The sequence below is a fragment of the Hypanus sabinus genome, chromosome 13 (genome assembly GCF_030144855.1).
Source record: "Hypanus sabinus isolate sHypSab1 chromosome 13, sHypSab1.hap1, whole genome shotgun sequence".
Classification (NCBI taxonomy): Eukaryota; Metazoa; Chordata; class Chondrichthyes; order Myliobatiformes; family Dasyatidae; genus Hypanus; species Hypanus sabinus.
Window position 1 is genome coordinate 43,400,352 of NC_082718.1, and position 15,454 is coordinate 43,415,805.

Genomic DNA, 15,454 nt, shown 5'->3' on the forward strand with positions numbered 1-15,454 from the left:
AATCTCATTAAGAAACTCTACCACACTCTTTTTTTCCTGATTTCTATCAGACAGCTGCTAGTAATTCAATTGTTGATCTTCTCAGATTTCATGTTAAACTTTTGCTGAAGGTGTAAGACTGTTATTTTATGACACTGAATCACTGGACACATGCCAGTCTTGGCTGGAATTTAACAAATTCACTTTATTCTAATTAAATGTTATCTCTATTGTCTATGTTGATGGCTATTACTCTTTGCTATCTTTTATCCATCCGATCCTTCTCTCCCAAGTGTGACCTTCATTATGTCAGTCATTTTGCCAGAAGGCAAGAAGAGTTCTGAGAGGAAAAAGGAATGCTGAGGGGGCAGGGGCAGGGGCTCAGGTACTGATTGAATGGTAGTGGGGAGTATGTTCCAGCCGGGAACATAGGCAAATTTTACATTGCCAGTTGTGGGAGGGAATTTGGGGGACATCCAGGTCACTGTAGTAATTAAAGGCGATTAAAAAGCAAAGATGTAAACCCTTTCTCTGTCAAGATATTTTAATCTTGCAATCCCAGTATCCATGCCCTATCATCATTGTAAAAATCTGTGCCCTCTGTATTAGGGCAAATAACTCAAAATTCAGTCAATGAGGTAGTTTTCTTTTCAGGAATTTCCTGAAGGAGAAAATTATGGTAAATTGCTAAACTTAGGGCCTCGACACCTGAAGGTAGAACTAACAATAGTGGAGAAACCAATGATGTTCATGGGGTCAGAATTGGGCGAGAGCAATATGCTTTAGGGGTAAATAAACTACTAAACAGTGTAAAGAAAGGGAGGGGCAAATCAAAAGCAAGAATAGAATAATCTTAATCCAAGAGGCAATGCAAGTTAGAGGGAACAAAGGAGATAGATTAGTAAACCCTAGTTCATATGAGGTGACAAAGCTCATCTTGTTCTCAAGCATGACACCAAGATCGCAAATTGTCTGATTCACAGAATGGCGATGAATCAGATGGCTAGGGAAGATCATTTGCTGTGAATACTGAAGGCAGCAGCTTGGATTGTTACAATATAATTTGTGCCAATTCAATACGAGACAAATTAGAGGCAGTAAGGGTCAATGGAGGTTATAGTCCACTGGATGCTGCATGTCTTTTGAGGACTTGTGGAAATAGATGGTGTTTGCTTTTAATATTGAGGGGGCAGAGAGAAGAGATGAGATCTAGGGCAATGAAAAAAAATGGTCTCCAAATGGAGGTGTGGGTTCGAATCCCACTTCTGACACCATGTAGTGTTAATATGCCTCGGACACCGCAGTATTAAACACACACGTTTATTCACCAGACTTCCATTTTACAAAACCCACGCTCTGACGTCATACGCACTCTGACCTACGAATACTCACATAATACACTACAATATTCAGCCCAGTGGCAAGGGTAAAGGAAGCAAAAGGCAAAGTAAATTTAGGTGATTTTGAATTGTTGCAAAGAACTCCAGAAGGTTCTTACTTTCTCATGGAAGGGAGAGTGTTTTAAAAATACTCTCTGCAGTACTGCATAGGTTGAGGGTTATTTTTCATTCCAGGATGTTGAGAATAGTGAGCAATTTTGGCAAATGAGAACATGATTTGGTAGTTCTGCTGTACAGCCTAATCCAAAAATAAACCAAGTCTGCTGCCCTTAGATACAAGAGAGCAATGATAAGTATGAAGTCAGGGCGATAGAATGAAATAAATTGAGAGTAGACAACCCTCAAAGTAATCTACAGATTAACAGCAACTGGTGAAGATAGAAACAGTGCTGACATTTCAGTTCAATGACCTTTCAATCGGAACTAATCAATTGCCACCTAAGTTCTGAGTGAATCAAGCATTCTCATTCCAGTTTCCTGGTATCTAAAGTATGTTTGTTTTAATGGTGGCCAGGGCATTTGTGGTGGGAGCTAAGGAGTGGCTGTGCAAATAAATAACCAGCACCATGGCAATGCTGGACTAATGACTTTCGAGTTGACTGGGGGATGAGACTTCTTTTTTTCTCCCCCGTGACAGGCAGAGATGTAAGGGGAAAAAAAATTAGTGAGGTGATTGATATGGACAAAGATGTAAGGGGAAAAAAAAATCAGAGATGACCTGTGACAAAGACAGTGGGAGCAACAAATTCATTTGAAATGGCAAGGTTAATTGAATTGCTGAGAATATGTGGTTAGGAAGAACATATGAAGGGCGATGCACTGCGAAAGTAAAGCTGTGATGGTGATGTCAGGAAGAGACAATTCTATTGTAATCATTTCTACACAGCAGCAAGTGAACCAAAAATTAAGAAAAAAAACACTAAGACCACTAAAACTTTCCACTGAGTGAAATGAGCCGAAGGAATTGAGAAAATAAAAAAAATCTGCTGTCACTTAATAACGGTCAGATTGATAAATGTTCATATACACTTGAAAATAAAAGGTCAAAGCCCATTTATTATATCTAGGCATGTCAAATTCTTTTCAAAAGGAATACTGAAGGAACAAAAAGTGCACGCTAGATGGTAGATAAATAATCCCCAATGGATGCTATCCATTTCCTTTTCTAAATTCTGTTATCCTTCTTGACAACATCTGAAGAAATAGTTTATCAGTAATGGAGCTCATTTTCTCTCTATGAACTTCAAAATATGTATGTTTTAAATTCTAAAATTAGCAGTACTACAGCATTTCCATACTTAATTCAACAATCACATCATGCATTTTGTAATTCTAATTCCAATTTTGGATTATTTATAGAAATATGTAAATGTATGGAAAAGCAGAGTGACACAACACAAACAGGCTCTTTATCTCACCACAATCATGCCTAATATCAAGCATCTACCTACACTAATTTCAGGTACCAGCACTTGCTCCATAGCCACCTATGTTTTAGAGATACAAGTGCTCATCCAGACACTTTTTAAACATTGTGAGGCTCCAAAGCAGCATGGATAACTTCACTCACCTCAACATTGAACTGATTTCACAACCTATGGACTCACTTTCAAGGACTTTATGGACTTTCAAGGACCTATGGATTCAAGTTCTCTGTATTATAAGTTATTTTCTTTTGTATTTGCAGAGTTTGTCTTCTCTTGCACATTGGTGGTTTGTCAGTCCTGGCTTGTGTGTAGTTTTCCATTGATTCCATTGTATTTCTTGGTCTACTGTGAATGCTTGCAAGGAAATCAATCTCAGAATCTATATGGTGACATATACACACTTCGAGAATAAATTTCGTATGAAATTTGAGTAACTGCCTCCATCGTCTTTTCAGCACATTCCAAATTGCAATCATGGTTGATATAATTCCTCCTCAGATGCTATCTAATCCTCTTACTCCTTACTTTAATCCTAAACTCTCTAGTTTCAGACATCTCTTTTATGGGGAAAATAATCTGACAATTCACCTCATCTATGCTACCAATAACTTATTATAATTATATGCTCTATCAGGTCTCCCTCCCCAGCTCAACCCCAGCCTCCAAAAAAAACCAAAAAAGTTTTATCTGCAATTGACATGTTTTTTTTTGGTTGAGGTTCAAAATGAAAGAACGTAACATGATCCTCATAATGAGGTTAGTATAAAATTCCATTTCATTTGTTAATCAAAGATGGTACATACCTTCACTGTCCCATCATCAGAGCAGCTGGCTAGATATTGGTCATCAGGAGAAAAACAGCAATGGTTAACAGGTGCCTCGTGGCCAAACAAAGTGTTTTTGCAGCTGGTCCCCTTCAGGTCCCAAGTCTATGAAAAAGAGCAATAATCACAAGTTTGAAAATGAAGAAACATTCCTTTCTCATTCCTACCTTGTACTTACATCCCTCAGTCTTGAGAGAATTACTAATTTTTATCTTTAATCATTGTTTTCCTCCTTAAAAAAGTTAGCTCACACAAGACCAGGTAAATTTCAATGACAGCCTTATATCTACAAAAACTAATCCCCTCACAAAAACAAGTTTCAGACACAAAGTTGTAATTATAGCACACTTCAACAACTCAAAAGGCACACATTGTGATCAGAAAACACTCCGTAATAAGATGAGCACAATTCATTGTTAAGTATCCAAAAACATAAGAGGATACTGGAAGCACAATTTACTCTGCATATCAAAGATTACATGGATAAATATAACAAGTACTTGCATAATGAGAGTAAAACTCCAGCCACTTACCCACTAAAATTAGCTTTAATAACCAGATGCACAGCATCTGATGACAAAGGCTGACTCAGTTGATGCTGGCCAACCACATGTAACCCAGCAACAGACATAAAGAATTTTAAATGCATGCACTACAAATACTCTTTTGACACGATTTACCAAAAGTACTGCCCTATCAATCAAAAACATAGTATGTTTTTAAAATTACTTTCTTGATCTATTAATTCAAACAACTGCATTACTGGCTTAGTGCCTTTCTGATACTCCCTTTCAATTTGAATATCCATCTTGTCAGTTTAATGTCCACACCAATTATACTAATGGTAGCTAAGGACACGCATAAGTCATGGTTCTTGGCAACATAAAAGCAGTCAATAAATATGAAATTAGAAGGGAAAGATACTAATTAAAATCTCAGATTATTTTTCACGGAAGTGACATCCCAAGGAGATGTGATTTGAGATACAGTGGATTCCGGTTAATTGGGCCATCAGTTAATTGGGGCAGCTGCTTATTTGGGACAACCCTTAAAGAATAAAAACAAATGGAGAAAATAGCCAGTACTCCCTTCATTTATCTAGGACAGGGGTCAGCAACCTTTACCACTGAAAGAGCCACTTGGACCCGATTCCCACAGAAAAGAAAACACTGGGAGCCGCAAAACCCGTTTGACATTTAAAATGAAATAACACTGCATACAACGTTTTTTTTTGCCTTTATGCTATGTATAAACAAACTATAATGTGTTGCATTTATGAAATTGATGAACTCCTGCAGAGAAAACGAAATTACATTTCTGCATGCAACAAAAACATTTTGAACTCCGAAAAAAAGACGTTGGGTTGAAAGTTACTTTTAAGTAAAATACTCAATGTCTATTTGAGTCCTTCTTGTATTTATGAAAAACGCCGAACTTAAATTTTCCGCCAGCAGCAAACCAAAAATAACATCAGCCAGCTGTCAGCCTGAAAAATAAAAGGACTATTTCACTGAACAATGAAAAAATATGAATATACATAAAATAATAGGCAATTAAAGTATTTATCATACTTGGTTAATGGGATTTCTGCTCCTGGACCTCAGCGCACAGCGTCTGCACATCAGGGCTGTATGACGTCACCTTCATCTTTACACAGGATCGCAAGCTGTCATCTGTGAGGCGTGCGCGATGTTTGTTTTTAATAAAGTTCATGTTGGAGAACACCTGCTCACTTACATATGTGGATCCAAAGATCGACAGGACTCTAAGCGCATACTTTTTAATGTTTACATAAATGTCGGGCATAGCATTCCATGTTTCGAACACAAGTTTGTCCGGTTTTGGAAGGTTTTCAATATCACTCCATTTGTGTTTCTGAGCAAGAACGGCCTTCTGACGGGCAACATCTTCAAGGTCTGCTGTCAAGCGTCTAAACTTGGACACCCATATGTCTTTGTCGGCTATGTTGGCCAGTTCCATCTCAAGATCAGGTTGACTCACACCTGCCAATGCAGTCGTATTCAGTAGGGAAGGATCGATGCTTAAGGGAGTGACCGGGAAGGATAATGTGTTTTTTTCCTCTCTGAACTCACAGAAGCGTTTCCCAAACGATGTTTGCATTGCGATGATTGCAGAATGTAAATACTCCGAAATTATCATGTCGTGACCTTGTTTGAACTCTCTCAAATTGGGGAAGTGAGACAAAGTGCCTTTCTGTAAATCTCTGGCAAGCAACGTCAACTTGCGCTCGAATGCCAAAACATCCTCCAACATGTGCAGGGCTGTGCGTCCTTTCCCCTGAAGAGCTGTGTTCAGCGTGTTCAGGTGCGCTGTCATGTCTACCATGAAATGTAGCTTTTCCAGCCACTCTGGCTATTCCAGCTCAGGAAAGGTGAGCCCTTTGCTGCCCAGGAAAGTTTTCACTTCTTCCAGACACGCGACAAAGCGTTTCAGCACCTTCCGTCTGGACAGCCAGCGATAAAAACACGTTGTAGCGGTGTCAGTAAACTGCAGTCAAAGATAGCTTTATTCGAACTAAACAGCCTTGCTTTTAAGCCTCCCTCAACCCAGCCCCCATGGACGCAGATGCTGCAAAAGACGCGTACTCACAAACCCCCGTAGGCTATCTCCCTTAGCCGGAATGCTGGCTAATTGTGAGCCGTTTCGGATGTGCCAGCCACACTTAGATTGTACAAGATCACCATAATCTTCAAATTTAGAATTACATTTCAAAAGCTAACAAACTAACATAAAATACATTTTAATTAAATACTGACCAATTATTTCCCAAAGCCACAGGGAGCCGCAGCACAGAGGTGAAAGAGCCACAAATGGCTCGGGAGCCGCAGGTTGCCGACCCCCGATCTAGGAAACTATGTCACTTAACTGGGACAGGAGATTGCTGCCAAACAGTTTCTAACAAGTAGCAGATGCATGCACTGGTGTGGCCGTTAGACACAACACCATGCCTTTGAGTGAACAGTTTTTGAATAGCGTGACTTGCGTGTTTGTGTTCAAAAAGCTGCAATATTTGTCACTGTTAGTTGCTGAGGAATAAGCAGTTAGATAATTCAGAACCATTTTGCTTACTGCAGATTCAAACAATCAGGCTTGGAGATGCCAGATGCCAAGTGAAGATAATACAATTTCGTTACTTCAGGAAGTTACAAGCTATGAAGAATTTGAAGGTATCAACAATCATCTTGAATGTTACAATGGAAATGAGGAGTTGGAGGGTTCAATTGTCAACAGTCCATTATCTGCACTAGGTAAAGGTGCTGATTTTGTTCATTTACAGTCAAAAGTACCTGACACAGATGAATTCCTCTTTCGATAAGTATCAGGAAATACAGTTTTATAGTATTGCAGTAGCATTGTAGTGTTGGTAGTGTTCTAATTTGTTCTGTATTGAAATACATATTTTGTCACGCAGTTTGTCTTTCTACCTTTTTAACTATTTCCATGAAACTTTGGCTAATTGGAGCAGACATTAATTAAACCAAAATGTACTGGCCCTGATGTGCCCCAATTAAGTAAGAATCTACTGTATTCTGATCTCAGTCTAGAATATTTAATAAACACCATTCCTGATTCCATTCCCAAACCCAAAACTTCTCTATCCCTTACTTACATTAAAGATGGGTACAAAAGTTCAATACTATTGGATCAAGTTTTAAAAAATTACTAAATCGCCAATATCTTGAATATGCATATAGATACCTATCTATCTACACATACACATGTACATATATACATATAGTGCTGCTGCAAAGTTTGTGAACCTTATAGAATTTTCCCTGTTTTTGCACAAATATAACCTAAAACGTGATCAGATCTTCACACAAGTCCCAAAACTAAACAGAGAACCCAATTAAATAAATAACACAAAAAACATTATATTTGTTCATTAATTTATTGAGAAAAATGATTTAATATTACATGTATTTGTTGGGAAAGTATGAAAAGGTTCCTCTGGAATAATGCCTTCTACAAAAGCTATTTGGAGTCAGGTGCTCCATCCGATGAGATTGAAGGTGCGGGTCGTAGAGGTGCCCTGCTCTGTATAAAAAAGACACACGAGGACAGGTTACTGACAGAGCCTGCTCTACTGAAGTAAAATCTGTTTATGTGCACCATGCCTCAACCAAACAAGTTTTAGATGGCCTCAGAAGAAGAATTGTAGAGATGCATAAAGATGGAAAAGCTACAAAAGCATTTTCAAAGATCTGAGTGTTCATCAGTCTACAGTAAGAGAAACTGTATACCAATGGAAGAAGCTCAATACTGTTGCAACTCTCCCCAAGTGGGGATCCTGCAAAGATCACACCAAGTGCACAACATGCAATGCTGAAGGTGAAAAAGAACCCAAGGGTAACAGCAAAAGACCTGCAGAAATATCTAGAACCTGCTAAAGTCTTTGTTTATGCGTCCACTGTAAGAAAAACATGGAACGAGAATGATGTTCATGGAAGGACACCACAGTGGAAACCACTGCTCTCCAAATAAAAACATTGCTGCATGTCTCAAACTAGAGAAAATCTGCAGATGCTGGAAATCCATATTCCTTTGCTTGCATCTTCAGAAACAGCTTTATTTCCATCTTTAATATCTGTTATTTTTCCCTTTCAGGGTTCTTTTGAAGACCCTTACCTGGAGTTACACGCTGGCTACGGTTCTTTAAGGGAATGGGACCCAGACTCGGGGTTTCACAACTGGCCGTTGTTCGGCACACCAAGGGCTCTACTTAAGGGCTCCCCTTGCCTGCAGAGGCTCAGGGTCTCATTGCTCTGGAGATGGGGGATTAGAGGTCGATGCCTCTGCAGGAGACAAAAGATCTCTGGCTGTGTTCCCAGAGCCTGTTGCTTGCTGCCGCTTACACGCAGGAGGGAGGGGACTTTAGGGTTCTAACATTTAACTGTTGTCCATTCTTTGGGGGCACCCTTCTGTTTTCATGGATGGTTGTGAAGAAAAAGCATTTCAAGATGTATATTGTATACACTTCTCTGGCATTAAATGTACCTTTGAAACACACAAAATGCTGGAGGAACTCAGCAGGCTAGACAGCATCTAGGGAAAAAGTACAGTCAAAGTTTAAACGTTGACTGTACTCCTTTCCTAGGTGCTGCTTCGTCTGCTGAGTTCCTCCAGTATTTTGTGTGTGTTGCTGCATGCCTCAAGTTTGCAAAGACCTCCTGAATGTTCTACACTGCTCTGTGGACAGGTGAGACAAAAGTTGAACTTTTTGGCAGAAATGCACATTGCTATGTTTGGAGGAAAAGGGGACTGCATATCAATACCAAAACTTAATCCCACCTGTGAAGCATCATGGTTTGGGGCTGCTTTGCTACCTCAGGCCTGGACAGATTGCAATTGTTGAGGGAACAATGAATTCAAAATTGTATCAAGATATTTTACAGGAGAATGTCAGGGTAGCAGTCCGTCACCTGACGCTTAATAGAAGTTGGATAGTGCAACAAGACAATGATCTAGAAAACAAGAGTAAATCATCCACAGAGTGGTTTAAAAGGAAGAAAATTCATGCTTTGGAATGGCTCAGTCAAAGTCTTGACATTAATCCTATAGAAATGTTGTGGAAGGACCTGAAATAGGCAGTTCATACAAGGAAGGCCACCAACATCCCAGAGTTGAAGCAGTTTTGTAAGGAGGTATGGCCTAAAATTCCTGCAAGCCGATGTGCAGGATTGATCAATAGTTATCAGAAGTGTTTGTTTGAAGTTATTGGTGTCCAAGAGATTTATACCTGTTACTGAAAGCAAAGGTTCACGTACTTTTTCCAAAAAATACATGTAATACTAGATAATTTTTCTCAATAAACAAATGAACAAGTATAATGTTTTTGTATTATTTATGATGTTAATCAGTTGTATTATGGCACCCACAATTTTCTCCAGCCATGGAAAAAAGTATTATTTATTTATTTAGAGATATAGGCCCTTTTAGCCCAATGAGTCACACCACCCAGCAACCCACCTATTTGGCATTAGCTTAAACACAGGACAGGGGTTTATGGGGTGTCCAGGGAGGGGTAGCACCTCTGGTGAAGGGGGTTGCCGTGTCCATTCTGGGGCAGCTGACTCGCCTTTGGTCCCCACCACCAGACACTCAGCTCTCACCTGACGTTCCAAGTAGCTGTTTGCCACACCCCGCACACCACTTCAACAGGCAGGCTAAACCAGGTGAGAGTAGCCGGTGGCCTCATGCCCCGGTGAGATAGGGACATGCCTGTCTTAGCACACGAAATCGGATCTGGTGGACTGGGTGGATGAGACCTACAGTGAGGTCCAATCGCCAGAAAACTGGAACTGCAATACTCCATGGAAAGCAAAGGGCATGACAAGACACAGAAGACGTCATGGTCATCCACTGCAAGCAGGGACGACCCCAGTTTGTGGCGCCTTCTTTGTAACACTGGTCCCAAACTTCAGTGGTCAAGAGAGTGGAACTGCCCTAGTGCAACAGCTTTTCCACCTTAGAAACTCTCCCACACAGGTTTCCTGTCATTGTCGGACAAAATGGACAACCACCAATCACAGGACAATTTATAATGACCAATTAACTGGTACATCTTTGGACTATAGAAATGGGAGCATCCGGAGGAAACCCACGTGGTCACAGAGAGAACGTACAAACTCCTTACAGATAGCATCAAGCTATAACAGCATTGCATGAACTGCTACACTACTTTGACAGGGCAAAAGCATCAAATATCAAGACTAATGATAATCCCATCAATATCTCTCATTGCTATGATGGAACTAACCTATTTGTTTGTTTATTGGGATACAGCACAGTGCAGACCTTTCCAGTCCTTTGAGCCACACTGCCCAGCTAACCCCCAATTTTTTTTTAATACTAGCCTAATCAAAGGACAAATTTACAAAGACCAATTAACCTACTAATCAGTAGAGTGGGAAGAAACCAAAGCACCCAGAGGAAACCCATGTGGTCACAGGGAGAACATACAAACTCCTTACAGGCAGCGGTGGGAATTGAACCCAGGTCACCTGTACCATAAGTGCTGTGCTAACCACTACACTACCATGCCACCCCCAATTATCAGCAATAATAATTGGAAACCAGTTTGCAGATGATTATATTGTGGTAACACAATGAAATTTTCAACAGACCTACAAACAACCCTTAACTAATTCTCAAAAGCTTACTAAAGCCTAAGGCTAACTCTGAACATCAGCAACACAGAAAATTGAGGCCAGCCTGTTCCTGGTCTATCATTACACCTGAAATTACAACAAGGAATTGGAAAGTGTAGAACACTTTGACTGCCTTGCAACCATCAGTCCCTCAAGGGCAAACATAGACACTAAGATTGAGCATGCAATCTGTTAAGCTACGTTTGCTTTCAGCAGTCTATCTTGCCAAGCATTCAGTAACTATAAACTCAGTGTACTCAACTTTTAGTTTACAAGCAGAAGGAATCCCAGCTCTCCTAATGGCTGCAAGACTTGGGTGACCTATAGAACGCACCTGAAAAAGTTAAAATGTCACCACTGGTTGTAGTTTATTTAGAAGATGCTCAACAGGAATTGAGAGGCTGCAGCATCAATTTCACACAGAGCTCAACATCTTCTGTGGTTGTGGGCCTGATTATCCAGCCTCAACTGAAGGAGCGGACATAGCATGCCTAATGTCAGCCTGCTCAAAATGACTGCTTTACACACAAATTGCTAAAGGAAAATGGGAAGCCAAATAAGATACATTCAGAGATTCAGATCCAGTTTATTGTCATTTAGAAATCACAAATGCAATGCAGTTAAAAAATGAGACAACGTTCCTCCAGAATGATATCACAAAAGCATATGACAAAACAGACTACACCAGAAAATCCACATAACGTTTGGCAATCCCCAATCCAGAGTCCAGAGAGGCTGCTGCGTATTAATATTGCACTACCGTCTCAGCGCGTTTCCCGGAAAGAAGCTCCAAATCCACCAGACAAACAAGACCAAAAACTAAAGCTCCAGAACCTGCACAAAACTACATAGTTACAACAGTGCAAACAATAGCATAATTGATAAAAAAAACAGACCTTGGGCACAGTAAAAATAGTCCAAAGATGTTAAAAGACTGTAAGTTCAAAAGAATTCACCACAGTTTCCACAAGTCCCCAGGTTCCCGACAGGCTCGCCATCCCACGCTGGCGGCAGAAGGGAATACCCCTGCTATGGACTTCCATGGACTCAGCCTCGCAGACGCAGCACACAATGGAAGCTCCGTCGAACCCAGCCTTGCAGAAACAGCACACACCAAAAGCTACCTGACTGCAGTGGACTCTGAGTCTGTTGAACCTCCGAGCCGACGACCATCCCCTCCGGCACAGCTTCTCCAAGCACCATCCTCTGCCCAGAGTATTAAGACATCCCCGCCAACGTGACCCCGAGGACTGGGGGCCTGTTCTTCCCAGCAGAGTCTCGGACCTCTCAGCAGCAGCAGCAACGAAGAAGGTCTTCCTGGAGATTTCCCAATGTTCCTCCGTGCTCCCATGTCCGTTTTTCATCCAAATATGATTGCGCACGGCACCCCACTTCACAGATAATCAGCTCTGGAGTGGCTGCTGCAAGCTGCGTCGCGCTGCCATCTTGGAAATTATATTGAAATTACATTGAAAATACATTCAAGACAAACTTAAAGAGATACATCATGGAAATTGCACTATGGAAGACAAAGGTCAGTCTGAGAAGGAGTGAATCACTTGAAAGAAAATCTCAGTCTGGTTGTAGATAAACATGAGAAAAGAAAGACTGGATGTCCATTTTACTTCCTAAATCTGCCTTCTAACAAGGTCTGCCAAATGTGTCAGCAGCTACCTTAGTCACTTAAAGGCCTGTAAGAAAATTGCAAAAGAGATTGTCCTCCAGCCCAACTGAATGCTGTGAGCAAACAACTGTCTGTTTACAATTCAGTTGACTGTTGGGCAAAAGCTCCGCAGTGCAACATAAAACAACATATTTACAACAGGATGATGTTTGTGCATTACACGTTAAAACAAATAAGTATCAATTAGCTTATCATGAGAAATGCTATTGAGCAGCATTAATATCTGACATGTCAATTAGCTTTCTATGTAAAAGACACCAACTCAATAAAGAACTTACTTTCACAAGGGTATCATTGGAGCATGTAACTAATATCATCATATGCTGTGAATGTGAAAATTGACAGCAGTTGACCTGTTCGTTATGTTCATGGAGTGTGTGAATCAAGTTGCCAGTCAATGAATTCCAGACCTACAAAGAAAGAACTTCATTTAGCTGTTAAGCTGATGTAATTAATAAACATTAGCTTTATTTGTCAGATGTACATGAAACAGAGTGAAATGCATCATTTGTGTCAAATTAAATCAGTGACGATTGTGCAGGGCACACTGCAAAGGTCACCACATTCTTGGTGGGAACGTAGCATGACCAAACTCACTAAGCCTAACAGTACACCTTTGGAACGTAGAAGGAAATGGAAGCACCCCGAGGAAATACAGAAAGTCGCAGGGAGAATATACAAAGTCCAAACAGGCAACGGCGAGAAACAAACCCCAATTTTAGAGATGCTGCTGTAAAGCGTTGAGCAAACCATTACCCTGGCACACTGTGCCTTCAAAATATGTGCCACTCTTGAAGCTGCTTGTTTAAATCATTAATTGGTCATTCATAGATCTGCCAGAAACTCAAGAGGCTGGAGATATTGGAATCTGAAGCAACAATCTGCCTTGAAGCAGGTTTTTGACCTTAAACATTGACCATTCTTCTCCCCCACACCACCCACCGATTGATGCTACTTGACCTGCTAAGTTCTTCCACCAGGTTGCTTGTTGAAAAACGTTTGCTGAAATTGCTTACCTTAACTTTTGTATCAGCCGAGCATGTGGCAACAAGTTTGTCATCTGGTGAAAATGCACAGCACAACACTTCATCATCATGTGCAAGCAGCTCCAGAAGTTTCTCACCAGACTCACTTTTAAAAATCTGGACAACAAATTAAAATAGAATGTTGAAGCATTTACTCATACTCTTTTCAAGAACTTGATCACTGATCGCAAACATGGCCCTTAAAGTGCCTCTAGAAAAAAAATGCAGAAGATAACTGAAAATTGTTTCAAAATAGTTGCAAATATATTACCAGCACCTCACTGAAAAGTTTCTCATTCCATGAACTAGTAGTTTTTGAGTCCTCTCATAGAAAAGTGAAGCACTATGCAGATGTGATAAACTCTTTAGTTTTACTTCTTTGAGGAACAAATTTCATTTTTAAAACCAGGTAAATAATAAATCACTAGAGAGCTTATTAGAGAACATTTTTATGGTGTCGGTGATCCAACAATGGGAAGTACAATCTCAAAAGCTTATTTTTAGGTGAAGAATGGGAAATATAAATTCCTAAGAGCACTATTCTTTCTATTCTGTGACACAGCTATAAATATCATTGATAGCTATACAAAAGATAGTAATGACAAACAATACAAAATAACAAAAAGCACGATGTTTAGAAACTGAAGATGTCAAAGGGTTGTTATAGATTTAATACTGTTTTTTTTTACATTTTTCATTACAATAGTGGAATAACAGATTTTATTTTTGATTTTATTGAGATACAGCACAGAGTAGGTACTTCCAGAACTTCGAGCCATATCGCCCAGCGATCCCAGATTTAACCCTCGCTATCACAGGGTCATTTACAATGACTAATTAACCTACCAACTGCTGCATGCTTGGACTGTGGGTAGAAACCACAACATCCGCAGGAAACCGATGTGGCCACAGGGAAAACATACAAACTCCTTATAGACGGCAGCAGGAAGTGAACCCAGGTCACTGGTACTGCAAAGCACTGTGCTAACCACTACGCTACCATGCCACTCCATGAAATGTTTATTTATTTACCTGCAAAGTTTTATCTGCTCCACAAGAAGCTATCTTCAACCCATCATGAGAAAAACAGGCATGAAAAACAGCATCACAGTGAAGTTGAACAACAAGTCGTGATGAGTTCTGCAAGGTGGCCTTGTTTCTGTTATGAAAAAAATTATTAACCTATATCCATGAAGAAAAATGCTTAAAGCATATTGTTTAACTTATTCTTAAATTATAAATTTTTAATCAACGTTATAATAATATAAACAACCGTGAGATTCACTATTTTGCAGGCATTTACAAGGAAAAAATGAAATGCAATAGAATTTTATGAAAAACTACACAGACCAATGTGCAAAAGAATAGGAGATATGCAAATAAAAATATTGAGAATTTGAGTTCGAAAGAGTCCTTGACAATGTGCCTATAGATCATAGAATGAGCTCAAAGTAGTGGTGAGTGAAGTTATTCACACCACTTCAAGAGCCTAATGGTTGCATGGTAATAAGTGCTCCTGAACCTGGTGGTGTGGGACATGAGCCGTCAAGTAAGGCTTCTGTACCTCCTGCCCGATGGCAATAGCAAGCAGAGGGTGTGGCCTCTTCTACATTTTACAGAATTCTATACAATTTCTACATATTACAAAATAGAGCCAGCTTAGTGACATAAGACAAATACATTTAAGAGTTAGATAGTTCAGAAGCATTCAAAGGGTAAATATCTAGCAAGAAATAGCAACCAAGTGTGTCATTTTACAAGTTGGAACTGAGATTCTGGCAAAGAAAACATTCTTCACCTGAATGAAAATTATTAATTGAGCAGGAGGCAAAAAGCAAGATATTCTTTCAGATTATTTTGGATAAACCTAAGTAAGTCAGAGATTTAAAAAAAACTATTAGTATCTGTTACAGTCTTTGACAAGATGTAAGATCTGTCCCTGA

At 39.9% G+C, this 15,454-nt stretch overlaps 1 protein-coding gene across 2 annotated transcripts in view; it reads right to left on the reverse strand.

Moving 5' to 3' along the window:
- Positions 1-15,454, reverse strand: part of apaf1 (apoptotic peptidase activating factor 1) — a 274,267-nt gene that overhangs the window by 155,041 nt on the left and 103,772 nt on the right. For both annotated transcript variants that reach the window (XM_059987521.1, XM_059987522.1), the window contains exons 13-16: positions 14,544-14,670; positions 13,503-13,628; positions 12,765-12,896; positions 3,610-3,735 (exon numbers count right to left, since the gene is read on the reverse strand). In XM_059987521.1, the coding sequence (XP_059843504.1) occupies positions 3,610-3,735; positions 12,765-12,896; positions 13,503-13,628; positions 14,544-14,670 (511 nt within the window). The remainder of the gene's footprint in view (positions 1-3,609; positions 3,736-12,764; positions 12,897-13,502; positions 13,629-14,543; positions 14,671-15,454) is intronic.